Genomic DNA, 17,890 nt, shown 5'->3' with positions numbered 1-17,890 from the left:
CTATATGATTAGTTATGCATCAGAATCACCTGAGAAACTTCCTAAAAATAGATATTCTTAGGACTCACTCTCACACACTGATTCAGTAAGTCTGGAGTCAACTTAAGAATCCAAACTTCTAACAAGCATGTCAGGTGATTCTGCCGTAGCTGATTAATAAAACACTGCCTGGCCTAGAGAAACAACAGGGGCAAATTACTTCACATTATCCTTAAAATATATAATATTTTAATATTAACAAAAAACTTTATTTGTATATTAATAACTTTACACCAAAATTATTTCTAAAAGGCAATTTCTAAATTATTTCTAAAAGTTTCTATTTCTAAAAGGCAATCAGCTTTTCGCCTAAGTGTAATACTAAGAGAATCACTCATGTATCTGTATACACACCTATTACTCTTATCTTAATAAAGTGGCTAAATAAGACTAAATAACTAGCACTGTGATTAAAAACTCAAACACCCTACTGGGATAAGAACAAAGTGAGGTGAGCCAGGCCTACAACCACAAGTTTTCTTTGATCAAAAAATATGTAAGTGGTAATGTAACAATTCCTGTGCGTAGTCTGATATTTAAAACTACTTCTAAAAAGTGTTGCTTTACATTTTTCTTTCGGTTTTATCATAATACGCAGCTAAGTTTTAAAGAACGAACCCAGCGTCCTTACTCTGCTGCTCTGGATGTCAGGATGGGGTGGTGAATCCAAGTTTATGACAGCATGCAGAATATCATGCGTGAGGTTACTGAGATGCAGCAACGGGTTGGCAACGACTGTCTTGGCACTGGCTGTACAGGCAAAGAGGAGGGGTACCGAGGTCTGCTCGGACAGCGGGCTGGGAAATATCGGTTCTGAGGTTTCCTTAAAAACAAAGGGAAAAAAGGTTAATCAACTATTTATAGTTTTAATCCATTACTTCACTAATTCAGGGGCCTCTTGGAAAACCTTTAAAACAACTAAAAATTAAAAGCATGACAGAAACTTTTATAGAGTTAGATGGAACCTGAGGAGGTCAACATTCCACAAAATATACTAAAGAATGAGGGGACAATACCCTCTTATCCTAACGAGAAGCTCATCAGCTCCCCCAGCACTCATATAAGAATTCAGAGTATGAATTCACCTGATCACAGGGCCCGATGCTGAAGGATCCTGAAACCATTACACACACACAACTCTACAAATTCATAATACAAAGCACCATAAAAAAAGAGCATTCCTTAAAGCAACCATAATGAAGAAAACCAAAAATCTGAATATTTAAAGACAAAAAGAACAATATCAAAACCCGTTTCTCCTATGTGTACTATTTCAACTGGCCGTCGTCTAAGTTACATACCTGCTGAGATTCTTGTAAAAGCAAAATCAATTCCATTCTCACAGAGGCAAGACCGCCACCATGGGACCCATGAAGTATGCAGTAACTCAGAAACATCCTCAAGAGTGACTGATATTTCAAAAGCCATTGTCTTTTTTCCTGAAAATTTTCTCTCAGTTGTTTCACTTTCGTTTGCTGAAGCAAATCTTCAGCATCTCCATTTAATCCATATTCATCTCCATTTTCACCAAGTGCAGGCTGTAAGTCTTCACCATCTGAACAATAGTCACAAGTCCTCTGAAGAGCTATCACCTCTTTCTCAAGCCAGTGGTAGAGCTGGTAACGCAACTTTCCACCATCTATTTCATAGCCAGTAGATAACGTACGAAGTTCTACTGTAAGAATCTTTAAACATGCTCTAAATTTTAATTGAACTGCAATTATATCTTCTGATGGACTTAAAATGTCGTTTTCATCTAGTGTGCTGAGAGATTCTGTGTAATTAGAACTTGTTTCATCTATTTTTTTCCCCATTTTTCTCTGTAAAGGTTTTAGTTCTTTCATTGAAATAGGGAGATCCTCATCTTCTTCATCGTTATCACTGTCCCATTTTAATTCTAAAGAGTCATCCTGAAATACAACACCTGGTTGGCTCCAGTCAAAAGAAAGAGTGGAATTTGACTGCTTCTCTGAGGAACCTTCTGAAGAAGATCCAAAACCATTCATTAGTGACTGTGACCAATCAATAGCAGAAGACTTATCTTCCCTTGCATCCAATTTTAATGGAGAAGAAGAACAGTCTTTACTAGTATCCAAAAAGCTAGATGTTCTGCAAAAAGGTTTTGTTTTCTTGTTAACTTTTGGCATCTTCGATAATACTTCCAAAGCTAACATAGGGCAGCCAGCTTTCAAATGAGCACTGGCAGTGGTAAAAAATAATCTTCTTTCACTTAAATTAATTGTTCCTGCCAGTCCGCTTTTTCCTGTTAAACTCATGTGTGTGGACAATACATCAGATGATCCAAAATGACGTCTTAGCAAAAGAGGATGTGTTCTTAGATAATTGTAGAAATTAAAAACTGCAGGATTACAGGCTGACATCATGACTTGATCTGAAAAAAAATTCACTCTATCAGCTAAGAAAAGTTCAAGAGTTGTACTGCAGTCCTTTTCCCTACCATGGCACTTTTATCTACCTGGTCTTTCAACAACATTTTACTAAGAGAACACACACTAAGAGAACATTGCATTCTAGCAATGAATAGACAAGAACACATTTGTAATGAAAGTGTTTTAACACAAAAGAAAAAAAGGTTATTCTGATTTCATACCTCTTCAAGTAACAATATAAGATTACTTAAAACACCCACTTTCACACTCTTAGTTCTTATTCTCCTACTTCCCTCAACATTCCTTCCCAGTCTGCTTTGCTAAATCTTCCTCATCTCCCACTTTAGAATGCTAAGAGTGTCCTAGAGCTCAAGGCTTGACTTCTATCTACCCTCCATGAGTGAACTCAAACAGTCCCATGGCTTCACATACCATCGAGACACCGATAACTTGCATTATCTATTTCAGGCCCAACTTTACCCTGTAAATCCAAACTGCTATATCCACATGCCTACATTACATTTCCATTTCCATGCACACATTCTTGCCTCAAAGCCTTTTTATTTAGTGAGCCTTTACCGTAAACCACTCTTCACCCAATTAGCTACACTGACCTCATGACACTCAGGTCTCTGCTCAGAGGTCACCTTACCAGAGAAGTCTTCTCTATCTAAAACAACACTCCCCCATACCTGCTCTTGGTCTTGCCCATATCATTTACCTCAACCTAAAAACTTAGAGGAGTTATCAAAATTGACTCTATTCCCTTCACATTCCATATCCAATCCTATCTAGTCCACCTGAATCCAACCATTTTTCTCTGCCTCCACTCCTATCATCCTGGTCCAAACCACTACTACCTTTTAAAATTTTCTCCTAGAATACAGATTTAATTGGCTCTAAAAGTATGTGATCGTGTATTAATTCCAAATCAAAATACATTTTTTACATGAATATGTGTAGGCATAAAAATGTGACAAGAAAAGGCCTTTTCTTTCCCCCCTTCATCACAGAGAAGCCGGTTTAGAAATCTTGAGCTCAGATGGCCAGGACACTTGAACAACTGAACATGGCTTTCTCACAAGTCTTTCACAGTGAGACACATGATACACTTCCTGATTAAATGATGCTACGTAAAAAGCCATGAACTAAAATCTTTGCCAGTTAGTACTGCCAATAATAGGACACCTATGATACCAGCTATCAGAACCAATTCAATTCTACCTATGGAAAAATATTTGAAAAGCACATATCATTTTTATATAATTTATACAAAGATTTCCATTTTATACTAACCTCCAGAAAAGCTATAGCAAATGGGATTTCTAAAACAAAAGGCAGAAGTAGATCTCAAAAAAATAAATTATAAAAAATTCTCTACTACACTCTTATAAAAAATTAATCATATCACTTAAGTCAACTTTCTTTATACTGAATATTTTTATTATAAAAATTATAAAACTGATTAGCAAATACACAAACTTCCACCTAAGAAAATCACCCTTACATCACTATTTTCTCCAGAATTTATACTCAAACATTGATAACATTTATGTTCAATACATTGATTTTATAAAAACAGAAAATCCAAAGTTCTTGATTTTCAAAGGATTTTTCTGAAAAAAGGAATCCCCCCCCACCTAAAAATAAACACATACATAACTCTTATGTTCCCACCTAAACCTTAAAGTCTTAGTCCATGTTTTCAACTTGCTTTGTATTACCTTTAGCACCCAACAGTGTGTTCTGTACCCAGCAAATGCTAATATAACTCTTTATTATTAATATCTTAGAAATGCAGCTTACCATCATCCTCTCTGACAGGTTGCTTTATTAATGTTTCCAGAGCACCACTATAATCTTCCAAAATCCAATATGCCATACTCCGAAGAAAAGGATCATAATGCATATTTATGTTCAGTGAATTGAATTCATTGACAGGAGAATCAATCCCCAAAACTTTTTTACATAAAATAGATTTGTATGTTGCAGATGTATCAAATTCAGACTCATAGAGTCTTGCTATTACAAGAGCCAACTGAATGTCATTCAGTTTCTCAAGACATACCTTCAAAAAAAGAACTACTGGTCATAAATAAGCAGGGGCATCTTTCATTTTAAGATAAACTCAACTGACTAATAACTACAATGAATAAAAGGCACTGATATCTGAACTAAGTGAACAAAGATAATAACAAATAAAACATATACTGCTTGCTTTAGCAAATCTATCTGCTACTAAATACCTACTTGCAATAAGAATTAGCCTATAAATATTAAGTAACCCTCAAGAAATTCAACTCAAATGACATTTTATTTCATTTTTTTCCTTTTTTTTTTTTTTTTTTTGAGAGAGAGAGATAGCAGGGAGAGGGGTAGGTGAAGAGGGAGAGAAAATCCTAACCAGGCTTCACAGCTTGGAGCCCGACTTGGCTTTCAATCTCAAGACCCTGAGATCATGACCTGAACTGAAATCAGGAGTGGGACGCTTTTTTTTTTTTTTGAGAGAGAGAGACAGAGATAGAGCATGAGCAGGGAGGAGGGGCAGAGGGAGAGGGAAAAGCAGATTCCCCACTAAGCAGGGAGCCTGACGTGACAGGGGACTCAAACCCAGGACCTTGGGATCATGAAATGAGCTGAAGGGAGACGCTTAACCAACTGAGCTACCCAAGCTCAATGTCAGTCCTGACATTGTTTCCTGAAGTTTTACTCTTCCCCATCCATCTCAGCAGACTATATAGGGTTTCCTTCCTCATTAAAAAGCTGTTTCGAATTACTTGTATGAAACTCCAAGCAAAAGGGCAACTTGAGGGGTGTCTGGGTGGCTCAGTCAGTTAAGCGGCTGCCTTCAGCTCAGGTCATGATCCCAGGATCCTGGGATTGAGCCCTGTTTTGGGCTCCCTGCTCAGCAGGGAGTCTGATTCTTCTCCTTCTCCCTCTGCCCCTCCCCTCTGCTCCTGCTCTCTCTCGTGCGTGCGCTCTCTCAAATAAATACATATTTTTAAAAAGAGCAATTTGAGATAGACAGGTTATACCTCAAATGTTTTAATTTTTTTAAGGTTTACTGAAAAATAATCGGTTAAAAATATGCTACGCTTCATCAACTAAGACAGAGCCAAATATAGATTCACATATGTTTAAACTGATAGAACAAACGTTTTTTTAACCTATTCATAAATATTCTTAAAAGTCAGATCAGCTATCTCTACCAACCAATATAATGTGGTTAATCTTCACTCTGTATAAGTACCGTTCAAGCTAAATGGCAAAATTTTAAAAGTCACTGTTTAATATTACTAAGTATTTAGCCTTACATAATTTCCACTATACTTAAACTGAAATTAAAAAATAAAAAATTGAACCTACAGAAAGAGCTTAAAAAGATGACAATGCTTTTTTTAAAAAGTTTCATCATTACCTCAATTGCATCTCTGAGGCAACCAGCTAAAAGAAAAAATGCTGCAGAATGTTCAAATCTTTGTTTGCCTAACAAAGAAAAAGCATTCTTTAAAGCTGCTCTACGCCATCTCTCATCTTCAAAATTGTGTCCAAAAAACTGTGTCATCTTGGGGTCTCTTTGGGATCTATACAGAAAAAAAAAAATGTATGAAAATTTTGGAACACAATGTTTCCACAATCAGAACCAATTTTAACCAAAGTTAGCCATTTAAATGTTAAGACTCCAAAGAAACACTTGCCAGTGCATCAAGTACTATACATCTGCTTCTTTTCTGAGCAAAAGAACACTTACAGTAAACATCTATTTCTTCATATAAATCTCAGAGACTACTGAAAAAATTTCTTTCAAACTATAAAGAAAACTGCTTTAGCAGTACTTCAAGAAATTATGTCTAAATCCATGCAAAATATGTAACTTATATTAACTTGTGTGGTACTTTACCATTTAAACTTCATGAATCACCTTCACCCCCAATGCCCACCTGATAATGACTGCTAATCAAAACCTAAGGAGTTTGTCCTCATTCAAAACAATCCTAAAAGATCTAGTCTCTTAGAAGACTGACTGGTACCCACGATTTTCCCCCAAAGGTTGCTATTCATATGGAATCACCTGGAACTGAATGCAAAATAAATGGCGAACTATTTTTGGTGATCATGTTTATCAAGTCTTGCTGAGAACTAGTGAAAGAGAAAAATTCCAAGCGACCCTAGCTCAAGAATGAGGTCAGGTCAGGGACCACTGGAGGAGGGTAGTTTGGAGGGATGGCCCGGCCCATGAGCTCGTAATAAGGCAGAGGTTGGATGCCTGTTCAAGACCACCGATTCATCTCCCCCACTCCAGATGCAAGTTTTTAGTTTAGTTCTTTGTTCTATAGAAGTATCATGGGAAGTTCTTAAAATAAACAAACAAAAAAATGTTCTTCTGGACTGATAAACCTGAAAACAAACTAAAGTGACCTCATCAAGATTCTTTTGTTCTGGAAAATACCTGGGCTTCTTTCCTATGAATCTCTCCTTAAATGCAAAAATAAGAATCTACAAGAATCACACTTAACAAGAACCACAAATCTTTACTTTTACTTCATACATTTACTCCTCATGAGGAGTTTCCCATTTTGAAGCATAGTTTTCTCACCTACCTATATAATCCCCAAATCACAGCTTTCTTTCTCATTGCAAGGTAAAAAATGGCAGCATCTAAAGGATCATTCTTTCTATAAAAGGCTGCTTTGGCTACCTACAATTAGAAAATATTGGTCAAAATTTCACAGAAACAATTTTTAAATGAACAAAATAATTTCACACTGAAGACTAGCACACTTTATTTAAATGTTCAATAAATTTAGAAAATATGTACCCTAATGCACAGATGTACATACACATACACAAACACATATTATACACAGATATACGTACATTTTTTATAATTTCAAAAGTAATTCATGGTGGCCTCCAAAGACACAGAGAGGTGGGAACATAGGACAACGCTTTTCATTACAAGCTCTTCATTACTATTTTATTTTTCCAAAGATGTGCACATATTATTTTGTAAAAATCAGACACACGCTACTAAATAAATGTGTCAACTAGCAATTTAAGAATTAGAATATAAACATTAAAAACCTGTATTAGTGTGATATTTTGAAATATAATGGCTATTTAAAAGCATTTTACTGCTTCAATTAAAAAAAGAGAAACAGGAAATATGGAATGTCCTTTAAAGAAACTCAGAATATACTGATTCATTTTTTTTAAGATTTTATTTATTTATTTGATGGGGGGGATGGAGAGAATTAGAGCACAAGCAGGGGGAGAGGCAGAGGGAGAGGGAGAGGCAGGCTCCCCGCTGAACAGGGAGCCCAACTTGACGTGGGACTCAAATCCAGGACCCTGGGATCATGACCTGAGCTGAAGGCAGACGCTTAACCCACTGAGCCACCCAGGCGCCCCTAATTCATTTTTATATCAAAATAAAACACAACTTACCTTCTCTATGCACTTGCGTAAGGTGCGTGTATTCCGGACCCACCACCCCACACCCATGGCTCTCAGTTCAGACCAAGTGGGATCATCTCTCTGCATGGCTGGCAACATGTTCAGCAGCTCTTCTTCTGCTACTGAGTGAAATGCCCAGGCAAAATGACTAGTAGACAGGCCTGAAGAAGTGTCAAAAATAATGTTTATAAGAAATATAAATGTTTATATAATAATTATCAGAAATGTGTGTTCCATATTTGCCATAAAAATGTCTAAACTTTCATGAGACTCACAGAGTTACAACTAAGTAGTTAAGGTTGGAGGGAATATGGGTTTTTTTTCCTTGCTTCTCCTAACAACCTTATCACTTCATTGTTTTCTACAATAAGCATATATTTTCTATAATTAAAACATATTTTTTAAAAGATTAAAAAACGCTGTATGGCAAATGCTACTGTGATTATTTTTGTTCTCTAGCTATTACCCACGATCTTTCCTTAGAAAATGAGAAACATGTAAAGCTTTATTCTATGCTGAAATGATTGTTCTTCATTGCTGACTCTCACTGTCCTTTGGTCAATGTTTGTTTTTGTGGATTTAACTCCATGGGATTAAAAAAACATCAAGTAGACGGGAGAGCGTGCTGAACAGAACTTAAGACTGCAGACTCCAGAATCAGAATGTATACAATAAGCCCAGCTCCAACCCTAACTATAGAACTGTGGGCAAGTTACTTAGTCTCTTGATTCTTCAATTTTCCTCATTTATAAAACGTGAACAATCATGGCACTACCTTATTACCTTGTTGTGAGGATTAAAATACTATAGTTAAAGCATTTAGAAGAGTACCGTACCTGGTAACTAGTATGTCAGATACTTTTCTATTTAAACAGCATCATTTACATCACCTATTCTCTGAACCTACTGGCCAGTACATGTGGTATTTCTTGTTGAGCTTCTATTTTGTCTCTTCAGAGTATGTTCTGTATAGTATTTCTGGGTGAAGTACATGCTTAATTATAAGATGTGGCTTTGACATATATGGACTCACATTTAAACCTAGTATCAAATGCCAAGGAATATGAAGTGTTCACTATACCCAAGTCTTTGGAAAGAAAGAAACAGAAATTTTAAAAAAAGAAAAACACATATGCAGTGAATGGACTGCTATTCTAAACATTTTTATATTCCTATTATCTCTCAACTAAGTTCAATAATGTTTCATAAATAAACACTTTGACTTAGAATTTTAAGCTTTACTTTTCCAAAGCTATATACAAAATGAAGGTAAGGAGGAAACAGAAAGACAGAAAGGAAAAGAGAGAGCAACAGACAGACACCAATGAGCAGAGGCTAACCTGTGGAGTCCCAATAACACTGTTTAAACCTACAGACCCAATAATGCTGGAATGCAGCTCTACCTCCGAACTTCCTGGGCACTAACCCTAACCCAAGAAATACCCTGTTTTAAGTTACCTTAAATTTCAGTACAGTTATTTGTTACTTTGAGTCCTGACTAACTACATAAGAGTATCTGAAAGGTTACTAAACTAATACCTGAAATACACGTTAATGAGTAGTTTGGGGAAGTGAATTTTTACTTTCAATGTCTCTACTCTGTAAGACCATTAGAAATTAAAATATTTCTGTAACAAAAATGTTACTCAAATTTTGGGTAAAAAATTGAACTTCAATAAATGTCAAACAGGAGAAAGAAGATAACCTAAAGAAGTTAAAGAAAATAAAACAGTATTAATTGGCCTTTAACGTATGATGCATTTAAAAATGTAACAGAATATCCAACTGCCCAATATCCATTTCTTCATTAACTCTTTCCATCTACCAAAAAAATTCCAGTATTTTAAGCAAAGAAAATTAAGTGGAAATAAGTATTTTTACAAGTAAGTTAAGGAAACTTAGAATGTGTCAAATTTGTCATTGTTATCAAATCTGGGCAAAAACAAGCAAATGTGCTCCAGCCTCTCTACTTTTACTCCCATTCTTTTTAGTAGATTACTACTAAAATTACCTTGGTGAAGGAGCTGAGCTCGATAAGCTGGAAGGGAAGTTGTAAGGAAAGTATGAAGTCGAACAGCCAAAAGAAATTTTAAGCCACATTCATCAAGAGTTTCTCCACCTAAAAAAAAAACAAAACAAAAAGTATTTACTTATTTGTATTTATAAGAAAACCAGTTCATTAGCAAAATCCAAGTAAATGTTATTAAGATCTGATCTTATTTAAATCAAAATGTGACTAAATTTTAAAATAGTTTAACCTTCACTGTGGAGTATAAAGTATCTTCCGTGTTGATTCAAGTCCTAGACCCATCCCAATGATCTGCTGCTAATATGGGAAAGAATAGTTGTGTATGTTCCTTTCAAGCGTAGTTCAAGGGGTGCATCCTACTGATCTATGCACAAAGCTGGACTTATTAATTTCAGATCTTACTGAGATATGATGGAAATTCTACATTCAATTTTTTATTTTTATATATAACTCAGGAGATTAAGAGGGAAAAAATGCTCTCTGGGTGAGGAAAAGACCTAATTTTAATATCCTTATATTTTTGCTATTCTAGGTAGGAGTATATACATCAGTGCTAATTAAAAAAAAAAAAAACTCAATATTTTAAAAACCAAATTAATAGTGATTACAACATGAGTAAAAGTAAAGCAGAAAGCACCTTTTATTTTCAGGTATCTAAAGTGATTAGTTAATAAAAATGTTAACTTTTGCCAAACTCCAAAGGATTCAGTTGCATCTTTACTATTATTGAGCAATTAGGTAAAAATGACTAGCATAATGAATCTCTGCATACTTTCTCAAAGTACTATGATTTATGGGATAAATAGCATATTAAAGTTAAACTTTATATATACTGGGAAAGGAACAATAATGATTAAAAAAAACCTTCCTGGGCATAATTTTTATAAAAATTACTTAAGATTATTTTCTGTGTAAGTAAACTTATTATCAGTTTCTCCTCCAATCCTGTCCCCAGTTTAGTTTTACCTTGGCTTCTGTCTCTGCTCTCCCCGATATCAGTGCTGGTAGTTGCAATTGTATCTGCTAAGGCCATCAGAGACATCTGCTCCATCCGGCTGAGTCCTGGTAAACTGGAATGAAGTAAGTGGCCAGAAAGAACCTGAGCATGCTCAGGACCAAAGTAAGTTGGACTGTACTGCGAAAGGTCAATGACCCTGGGCTTGGTATTTTCCTCATCTGTCTCTACCACTTGATGATCAGTCATTAAAGTTGGGATCTGAAAAAGCTCATCATAACTTTCTTTTGACAACTGGTTTGAGTTATTTAAGGTACTCTGATTACTAGACTTCTCTAAAGATGAATAGCAGCTATCATCATCTGCCGCAAGTAAGGCGTATAAGGGAAGTGGAGGGACAGAATCTATTTCTGTGTAATCCGTATTTTCACTTTTGTTGAAAGCCTGGGGGTCTCTGGTAGTGCTTCCGCTAGCACTTATAGTGAGAGACCGAAGGCGGCGCTCGTGATTGGATTCAGCTTCATTCAGCGCCACAACCTCCCCAGCGATGCACTTGACAAGGTGAGACAAGATGGCCTTTGCTCTCCGAACTTTGCCAAGGTCCATGAGTTCCAAAAGCTGCAAGGGATGGTACTGAGGTAGAGTTGGGGAAAGAACATGAGCTGCTTCAAAAAGACCTGAATCTTCTGTATCCACAGAAGGATCGAAGGCAGTTTTCTTTCCACAGATTTTCTGTGCAAGACTGGTCATGGATCGAGTCAGAGTTTTCTTTGGAGGATGTAATCCAGAACTTGATGAGTTGCTCTGTTTTATTAAACTTATTATAGATGGAGTGCTCCCATTGTACGAATCTGTTGTAACAGGTTCCTGTTTAGAAGATGGCTGCCACTGGGAATATACATGCATTTCACAATCCATTCCCACCACCAGGATGCCATCCCGGACCCAGGATAAAGAAACCGGAAAAGGTGGAGAGCCTTCCACAGAAGAAACCAAGTCCATACTTCTTAAGAGGACAAATTTAGAAAGAGGCACAGCTTTAGTGCTTTCCCAGAGAGGAAAGCCTAGGCTTTCCTTACCAGCCTGTTCTTGTACCTTGCCAGCCAGGGGTCCATACATAAAAAGTTTTGATCCAATTCCTACAGTGAGGATATGAGAACCATCTTCTCTAGACATCCAATCTAAGTGAACTAAATGCTTTGTGTTTGATGTGATACTCTCTTTACTGGATAAATACACCTCTTGTTTATTATAAGCCACTAAATTGCTATCGATGCTAATACCAGAATCTAACACTGTATTCAATTCATCTAAATGAATCGTCTGTTCAAGGACCCAGCATGAACCTCCTGTAGACTCACATTCAAAAATACTGACGTGCATCAGGAAGTCCTGAGAAGACCTACTATTAGATGCAGGCTGCTTGTACGCTACTGCTAACCGATTTGTATGTGCACAGCTAACTTCTACAGGCCTCCCAGGGACGGTTATACTACTATTGCTATGAAGTCCATCTTCGATAAGTAATGGCCATTCTTCCCAAATGTATACAAGATCCATTTTTCTGTTCTTTGATGTGTCAGATTCTCCATCTGTTACTCTGCATCTCCAGAATCTTACTTTCTCATCCGAACATGAAGTTGCCAATAAATAAGGAGCACTGCACATAGGATATATGGAAGAAGAACTCAGATGGCCTAAAATAAAAATAATCTATTAACAAAATGTCAAAGTTGGTTAAATATTTCTGTTTTCAGGCACCAAAGGTTTTGGTCTTTGGATCAACTACTGTTAACAAGACAGCCTACATTTAGTTTAAGAGTCAACAAGATCAGTAAAAAGCTTTTAATGACATCAAAAAGATATACAAAAAGGGAAATTTTACCAAAATCTAGAGCTGAAAGAGAACTCTGAGGTAACTTCAATTCCTACATTTTATAGGTAAGGACCCTTGACCAAATGTGTGTAGTATCTTACACTAAATCAAACAGCTAGAGTAAGACAGAATTAGAAAACCTGAATTCTAGTCCTGGTTTTCAGACCAGCATTCTTTTCACCCAATTCTTATAAATTGCATTTTAAAGATACCAATACATTTTAAAAACTGTGTCAACATTTACTGGCTCCTCCTCTTCAGTGTTTTTACTATTTTGTGTGCAGCCCATGCTTACCTATGTACTAAATGGGCCCTCCATAACTGAGGGGTATTTGATTCGACTGATACTGCTAAGATTCCTAAGTGAGACAAAACATTTGCTGTCCTTAATGTAACTATATACTCTTAACTTCCTAAACCATCGGCAAGCTTTCTTTTCCTTTAAGATAGTAGTGACTATTTGAGGCTTTGCTAGCCACAGAGTCTCTGCTGCAACTCTTCCACCCTGCCACTGCAGAGCAAAAGCAGGTATACCCAAGAGTCATCCACAGGTGTGGCAAGGTTCAATCAAATGTATTTACAAAACAGGTAGATGGCCCATAGTCTGCCAACCCCTGTTCCAAATTATTAAATATAAACTACTAATTATAATATATAAATGTTATATAGGGACATAATATATAAATGTTATCTAGGACATTTACCATATTTTAAAAGCATTTCAACATAATTTTAATGAAGTTTTTTTTAAAAGTCCTCAAGGATTATAGCAGTGTTGCAGAAGGACACAGTGAGCATTGTCCACTGGTATCTCTGAGCTGAAAAGAGACTAGCAGGTTTACCTGCTGCAGAGTCGTGATTAAAAACAAAATTCTTAAGACTACCATTTACTGTATGCTGTTTTTGCCAAACAAAACGTATTTCTTCTCTTTCCCTAGAACTCCTCTTCTTCTGCCAAACTCAACTTGGGCCAAAGTTAAGTAAGAGGACTGTTTCTAGAAATAGTTCTCTTACATTTGCCATATGTTTTAACTGGAGTTCAGCAGTGAAGATCATACTATTCTGGCTAAGGGAACAGCTTGTCAATGCAAACATCATTCTTTTTTTTTTTTTTTTTTTTAAATTTTTTTTTTTTTTTAAGATTTTATTTATTTGCGAGAGAGAGAATGAGAGACAGAGAGCATGAGAGGGAGGAGGGTCAGAGGGAGAAGCAGACTCCCTGCTGAGCAGGGAGCCTGATGTGGGACTCGATCCCGGGACTCCGGGATCATGACCTGAGCCGAAGGCAGTTGCTTAACCAACTGAGCCACCCAGGCGCCCCAACATCATTCCTTTTCAAACTTTAACTTTCCTTGCACTGATGCCTCTATTAGTAAAATATACAAAGAAGCAGAATTAAAAGTTACCAGAACACTGTTAATACCCCAGCTCCTGCCCCTTTCTTTTCCCCCGGTTTCAGGTCTTTCCTGATTTGTTTAGAGTATATTTTCTGGGGATGTTGGTACCCTGTTAGCATTTTATTCTCTCATTTATCTATTCTCCTCTGGACAAAATGACAAGACGGAAAAAATCACCTCAACAAAAAGAACAAGAGGCAGTACCGACTGCCAGGGATCTACTCAATACGGACATTAGTACGATGTCGGATCTGGAGTTCAGAATGATGATTTTAAAGATACGAGCTGGGCTTGAAAAAAACATGGAAGTTATTAGAGAAACCCTTTCTGGAGAAATAAAAGAACTAAAATCTAACCAAGTCGAAATCAAAAAGGCTATTAATGAGGTACAATAAAAAATGGGGGCGCTACAGCAATCAGACAACAAAAAGAAATCAAAGGCATCCAAATTGGCAAGGAAGAAGTCAAACTCTCACTCTTTGCAGATGATATGATACTTTATGTGGAAAGCCCAAAACACTCCACCCCAAAACTGCTAGAACTCATACAGGAATTCAGTCAAGTGGCAGGATATAAAATCAATGCACAGAAGTCAGTGGCATTCCTATACACCAACAACAAGACAGAAGAAAGAGAAATTAAAGAGTCGATCCCATTTACAATTGCACCCAAAACCATAAGATACCTAGGAATAAATCTAACCAAAGAGGCAAAGGATCTGTACTCAGAAAACTATAAAATACTCATGAAAGAAATTGAGGAAGACACAAAGAAATGGAAAAACATTCCATGCTCATGGATTGGAAGAACAAATATTGTGAAGATGTCAATGCTACCTAGAGCAAGCAATCTACACATTCAATGCAATCCCCATCAAAATACCATCCACTTTTTTCAAAGAAATGGAACAAATAATCCTAAAATTTGTATGGAACCAGAAAAGACCCCGCATAGCCAGAGGAATGTTGAAAAAGAAAAGCAAAGCCGGCGGCATCACAATTCCGGACTTCTACCTCTATTACAAAGCTGTCATCATCAAGACAGCATGGTACTGGCACAAAAACAGACACATAGATCAATGGAACAGAATAGAGAGCCCAGAAATGGACCCTCAACTCTATGGTCAACTCATCTTCGACAAAGCAGGAAAGAATGTCCAATGGAACAAAGACAGTCTCTTCAACAAATGGTGTTGGGAAAATTGGAGAGCCACATGCAGAAGAATGAAACTGGACCATTTCCTTACACCACACACAAAAATAGACTCCAAATGGTTGAAAGACCTCAATGTGAGACAGGAGTCCATCAACATCCTAAAGGAGAACACAGGCAGCAACTTCTTCGACCTCAGCCGCAGCAACTTCTTCCTAGAAACATCGCCAAAGGCAAGGGAAGCAAGGGCAAAAATGAACTACTGGGACTTCATCAAGATAAAAAGCTTTTGCAAAGCAAACAGTCAACAAAACCAAAAGACAACCGACAGAATGGGAGAAGATATTTGCAAATGACATATCAGATAAAGGGCTACTATCCAAAATCTATAAAGAACTCATCAAACTCAACACCCAAAGAACAAAGAATCCAATCAAGAAATGGGCAGAAGACATGAACAGACATTTTTCCAAAGAAGACATCCAAATGGCCAACAGACACATGAAAAAGTGCTCAATATCGCTCGGCATCAGGGAAATCCAAATCAAAACCTCAATGAGATACCACCTCACACCAGTCAGAATGGCTCAAATTAACAAGTCAGGAAACGACAGATGTTGGCGGGGATGCGGAGAAAGGGGAACCCTCCTACACTGTTGGTGGGAATGCAAGCTGGTGCAGCCACTCTGGAAAACTGTATGGAGGTTCCTCAAAAAGTTGAAAATAGAGCTACCATATGATCCAGCAATTGCACTACTGGGTATTTACCCCAAAGATACAAAAGTAGGAATCCGAAGGGGTACGTGCACCCCGATGTTTATAGCAGCAATGTCCACAATAGCCAAACTGTGGAAAGAGCCAAGATGTCCATCAACAGATGAATGGATAAAGATGTGGTATATATATATACAATGGAATATTATGCAGCCATCAAAAGGAATGAGATCTTGCCATTTGCAACGACGTGGATGGAACTGGAGGGTATTATGTTGAGTGAAATAAGTCAAACAGAGAAAGACATGTATCATATGATCTCACTGATATGAGGAATTCTTAATCTCAGGAAACAAACTGAGGGTTGCTGGAGTGGGGGTGGGGTGGGAAGGATGGGGTGACTGGGTGATGGACACTGGGGAGGGTATGTGCTCTGGTAAGCGCTGTGAATTGTGCAAGACTGTTGAATCTCAGATCTGTACCTCTGAAACAAATAATGCAATATATGTTAAGAAAAAAAGAAGAAGAAGAAGGTAGCGGGAGGGGAAGAATGAAGCGGGGGAAATCGGAGGGGTAGACGAACCATGAGAGACGATGGACTCTGAAAAACAAACAGGGTTCTAGAGGGGAGGGGGGTGGGAGGATGGGTTAGCCTGGTGGTGGGTACTGAGGAGGGCACATTCTGCATGGAGCACTGGGTGTTATGCACAAACAATGAATCATGGAACACTTCATCTAAAACTAATGATGTAATGTATGGGAATTAACATAAGAATAAAAAAAATAGAAAAAAAAATGGGGGCGCTAATTGCTAGGATAAATGAGGCAGAAGAGAGAATCAGTGAGATAGAAGACCAAATGAAGGAAAATAAAGAAGCTGAGAACAAGAGAGATAAACAACTACTGGATCACGAGGGCAGAATTTGAGAGATAAGCGATACCATAAGACGAAACAACATTAGAATAATTGGGATCCCAGAAGAAGAAGAAAGAGAGAGAGGGGCAGAAGGTATATTGGAGCAAATTATAGCAGAGAACTTCCCTAATTTGGGGAAGGAAACAGACATCAAAATCCAGGAGGCACAGAGAACCCCTGTCAAAATCAATAAAAATAGGTCAACACCCCGACATCTAATAGTAAAACTTACGAGTCTCAGAGACAAAGAGAAAATCCTGAAAGCAGCTCGGGAGAAGAGATATGTAACCTACAAGGGTAGAAACATTAGATTGGCAACAGACCTATCCACAGAGACCTGGTAGGCCAGAAAGGACTGGCAGGATATATTCAGAGCAATAAATGAGAAATATATGCAGCCAAGAATACTATATCCAGCTAGGCTGTCATTGAAAATAGAAGGAGAGGTAAAAAGCTCCCAGGACAAACAAAAACTAAAGGAATTTGCAAACACGAAACCAGCCCTACAAGAAATCTTGGAAGGGGTCCTCTAAGCAAAGAGAGAGCCTAAAAGCAACATAGACCAGAAAGGAACACAGACGGGGCGCCTGGGTGGCTCAGTTGGTTAAGCGACTGCCTTCGGCTCAGGTCATGATCCTGGAGTCCCAGGATCGAGTCCCGCATCGGGCTCCCTGCTCGGCAGGGAGCCTGCTTCTCCCTCTGACCCTCCCCCCTCTCATGTGCTCTCTGTCTCTCTCATTCTCTCTGTCTCAGATAAATAAATAAAATCTTTAAAAAAAAAAAAAAAAAGGAACACAGACAATATACAGTAACAGTCATCTTACAGGCAATATAATGGCACTAAATTCCTATCTTTCAATAGTTACCCTGAATGTAAATGGCCTAAATGCCCCAATCAAAAGACACAGGCTATCAGATTGGATAAAAAGACAAGACCCATCAATACACTGTCTGCAAGAGACTCA

The 17,890-nt window shown here is 37.5% G+C and overlaps 1 protein-coding gene across 3 annotated transcripts in view; it reads right to left on the bottom strand.

Moving 5' to 3' along the window:
* Positions 1 to 17,890, bottom strand: part of DMXL1 (Dmx like 1) — a 135,889-nt gene that overhangs the window by 63,538 nt on the left and 54,461 nt on the right. For 2 of the 3 annotated variants that reach the window (XM_021702213.2, XM_021702214.2), the window contains exons 18-25: positions 10,882 to 12,567; positions 9,898 to 10,005; positions 7,878 to 8,047; positions 7,031 to 7,128; positions 5,848 to 6,013; positions 4,236 to 4,497; positions 1,341 to 2,431; positions 671 to 862 (exon numbers count right to left, since the gene is read on the bottom strand). In XM_021702213.2, the coding sequence (XP_021557888.1) occupies positions 671 to 862; positions 1,341 to 2,431; positions 4,236 to 4,497; positions 5,848 to 6,013; positions 7,031 to 7,128; positions 7,878 to 8,047; positions 9,898 to 10,005; positions 10,882 to 12,567 (3,773 nt within the window). The remainder of the gene's footprint in view (positions 1 to 670; positions 863 to 1,340; positions 2,432 to 4,235; positions 4,498 to 5,847; positions 6,014 to 7,030; positions 7,129 to 7,877; positions 8,048 to 9,897; positions 10,006 to 10,881; positions 12,568 to 17,890) is intronic. The other variant, XM_044917059.1, reaches the window with a different exon arrangement.

This window comes from Neomonachus schauinslandi, chromosome 7, assembly GCF_002201575.2.
Source record: "Neomonachus schauinslandi chromosome 7, ASM220157v2, whole genome shotgun sequence".
In the NCBI taxonomy this organism is placed as follows: domain Eukaryota; kingdom Metazoa; phylum Chordata; class Mammalia; order Carnivora; family Phocidae; genus Neomonachus; species Neomonachus schauinslandi.
Note: the sequence above shows the minus strand (reverse complement) of the source record. Positions and strands in the feature narration are given on the sequence as shown.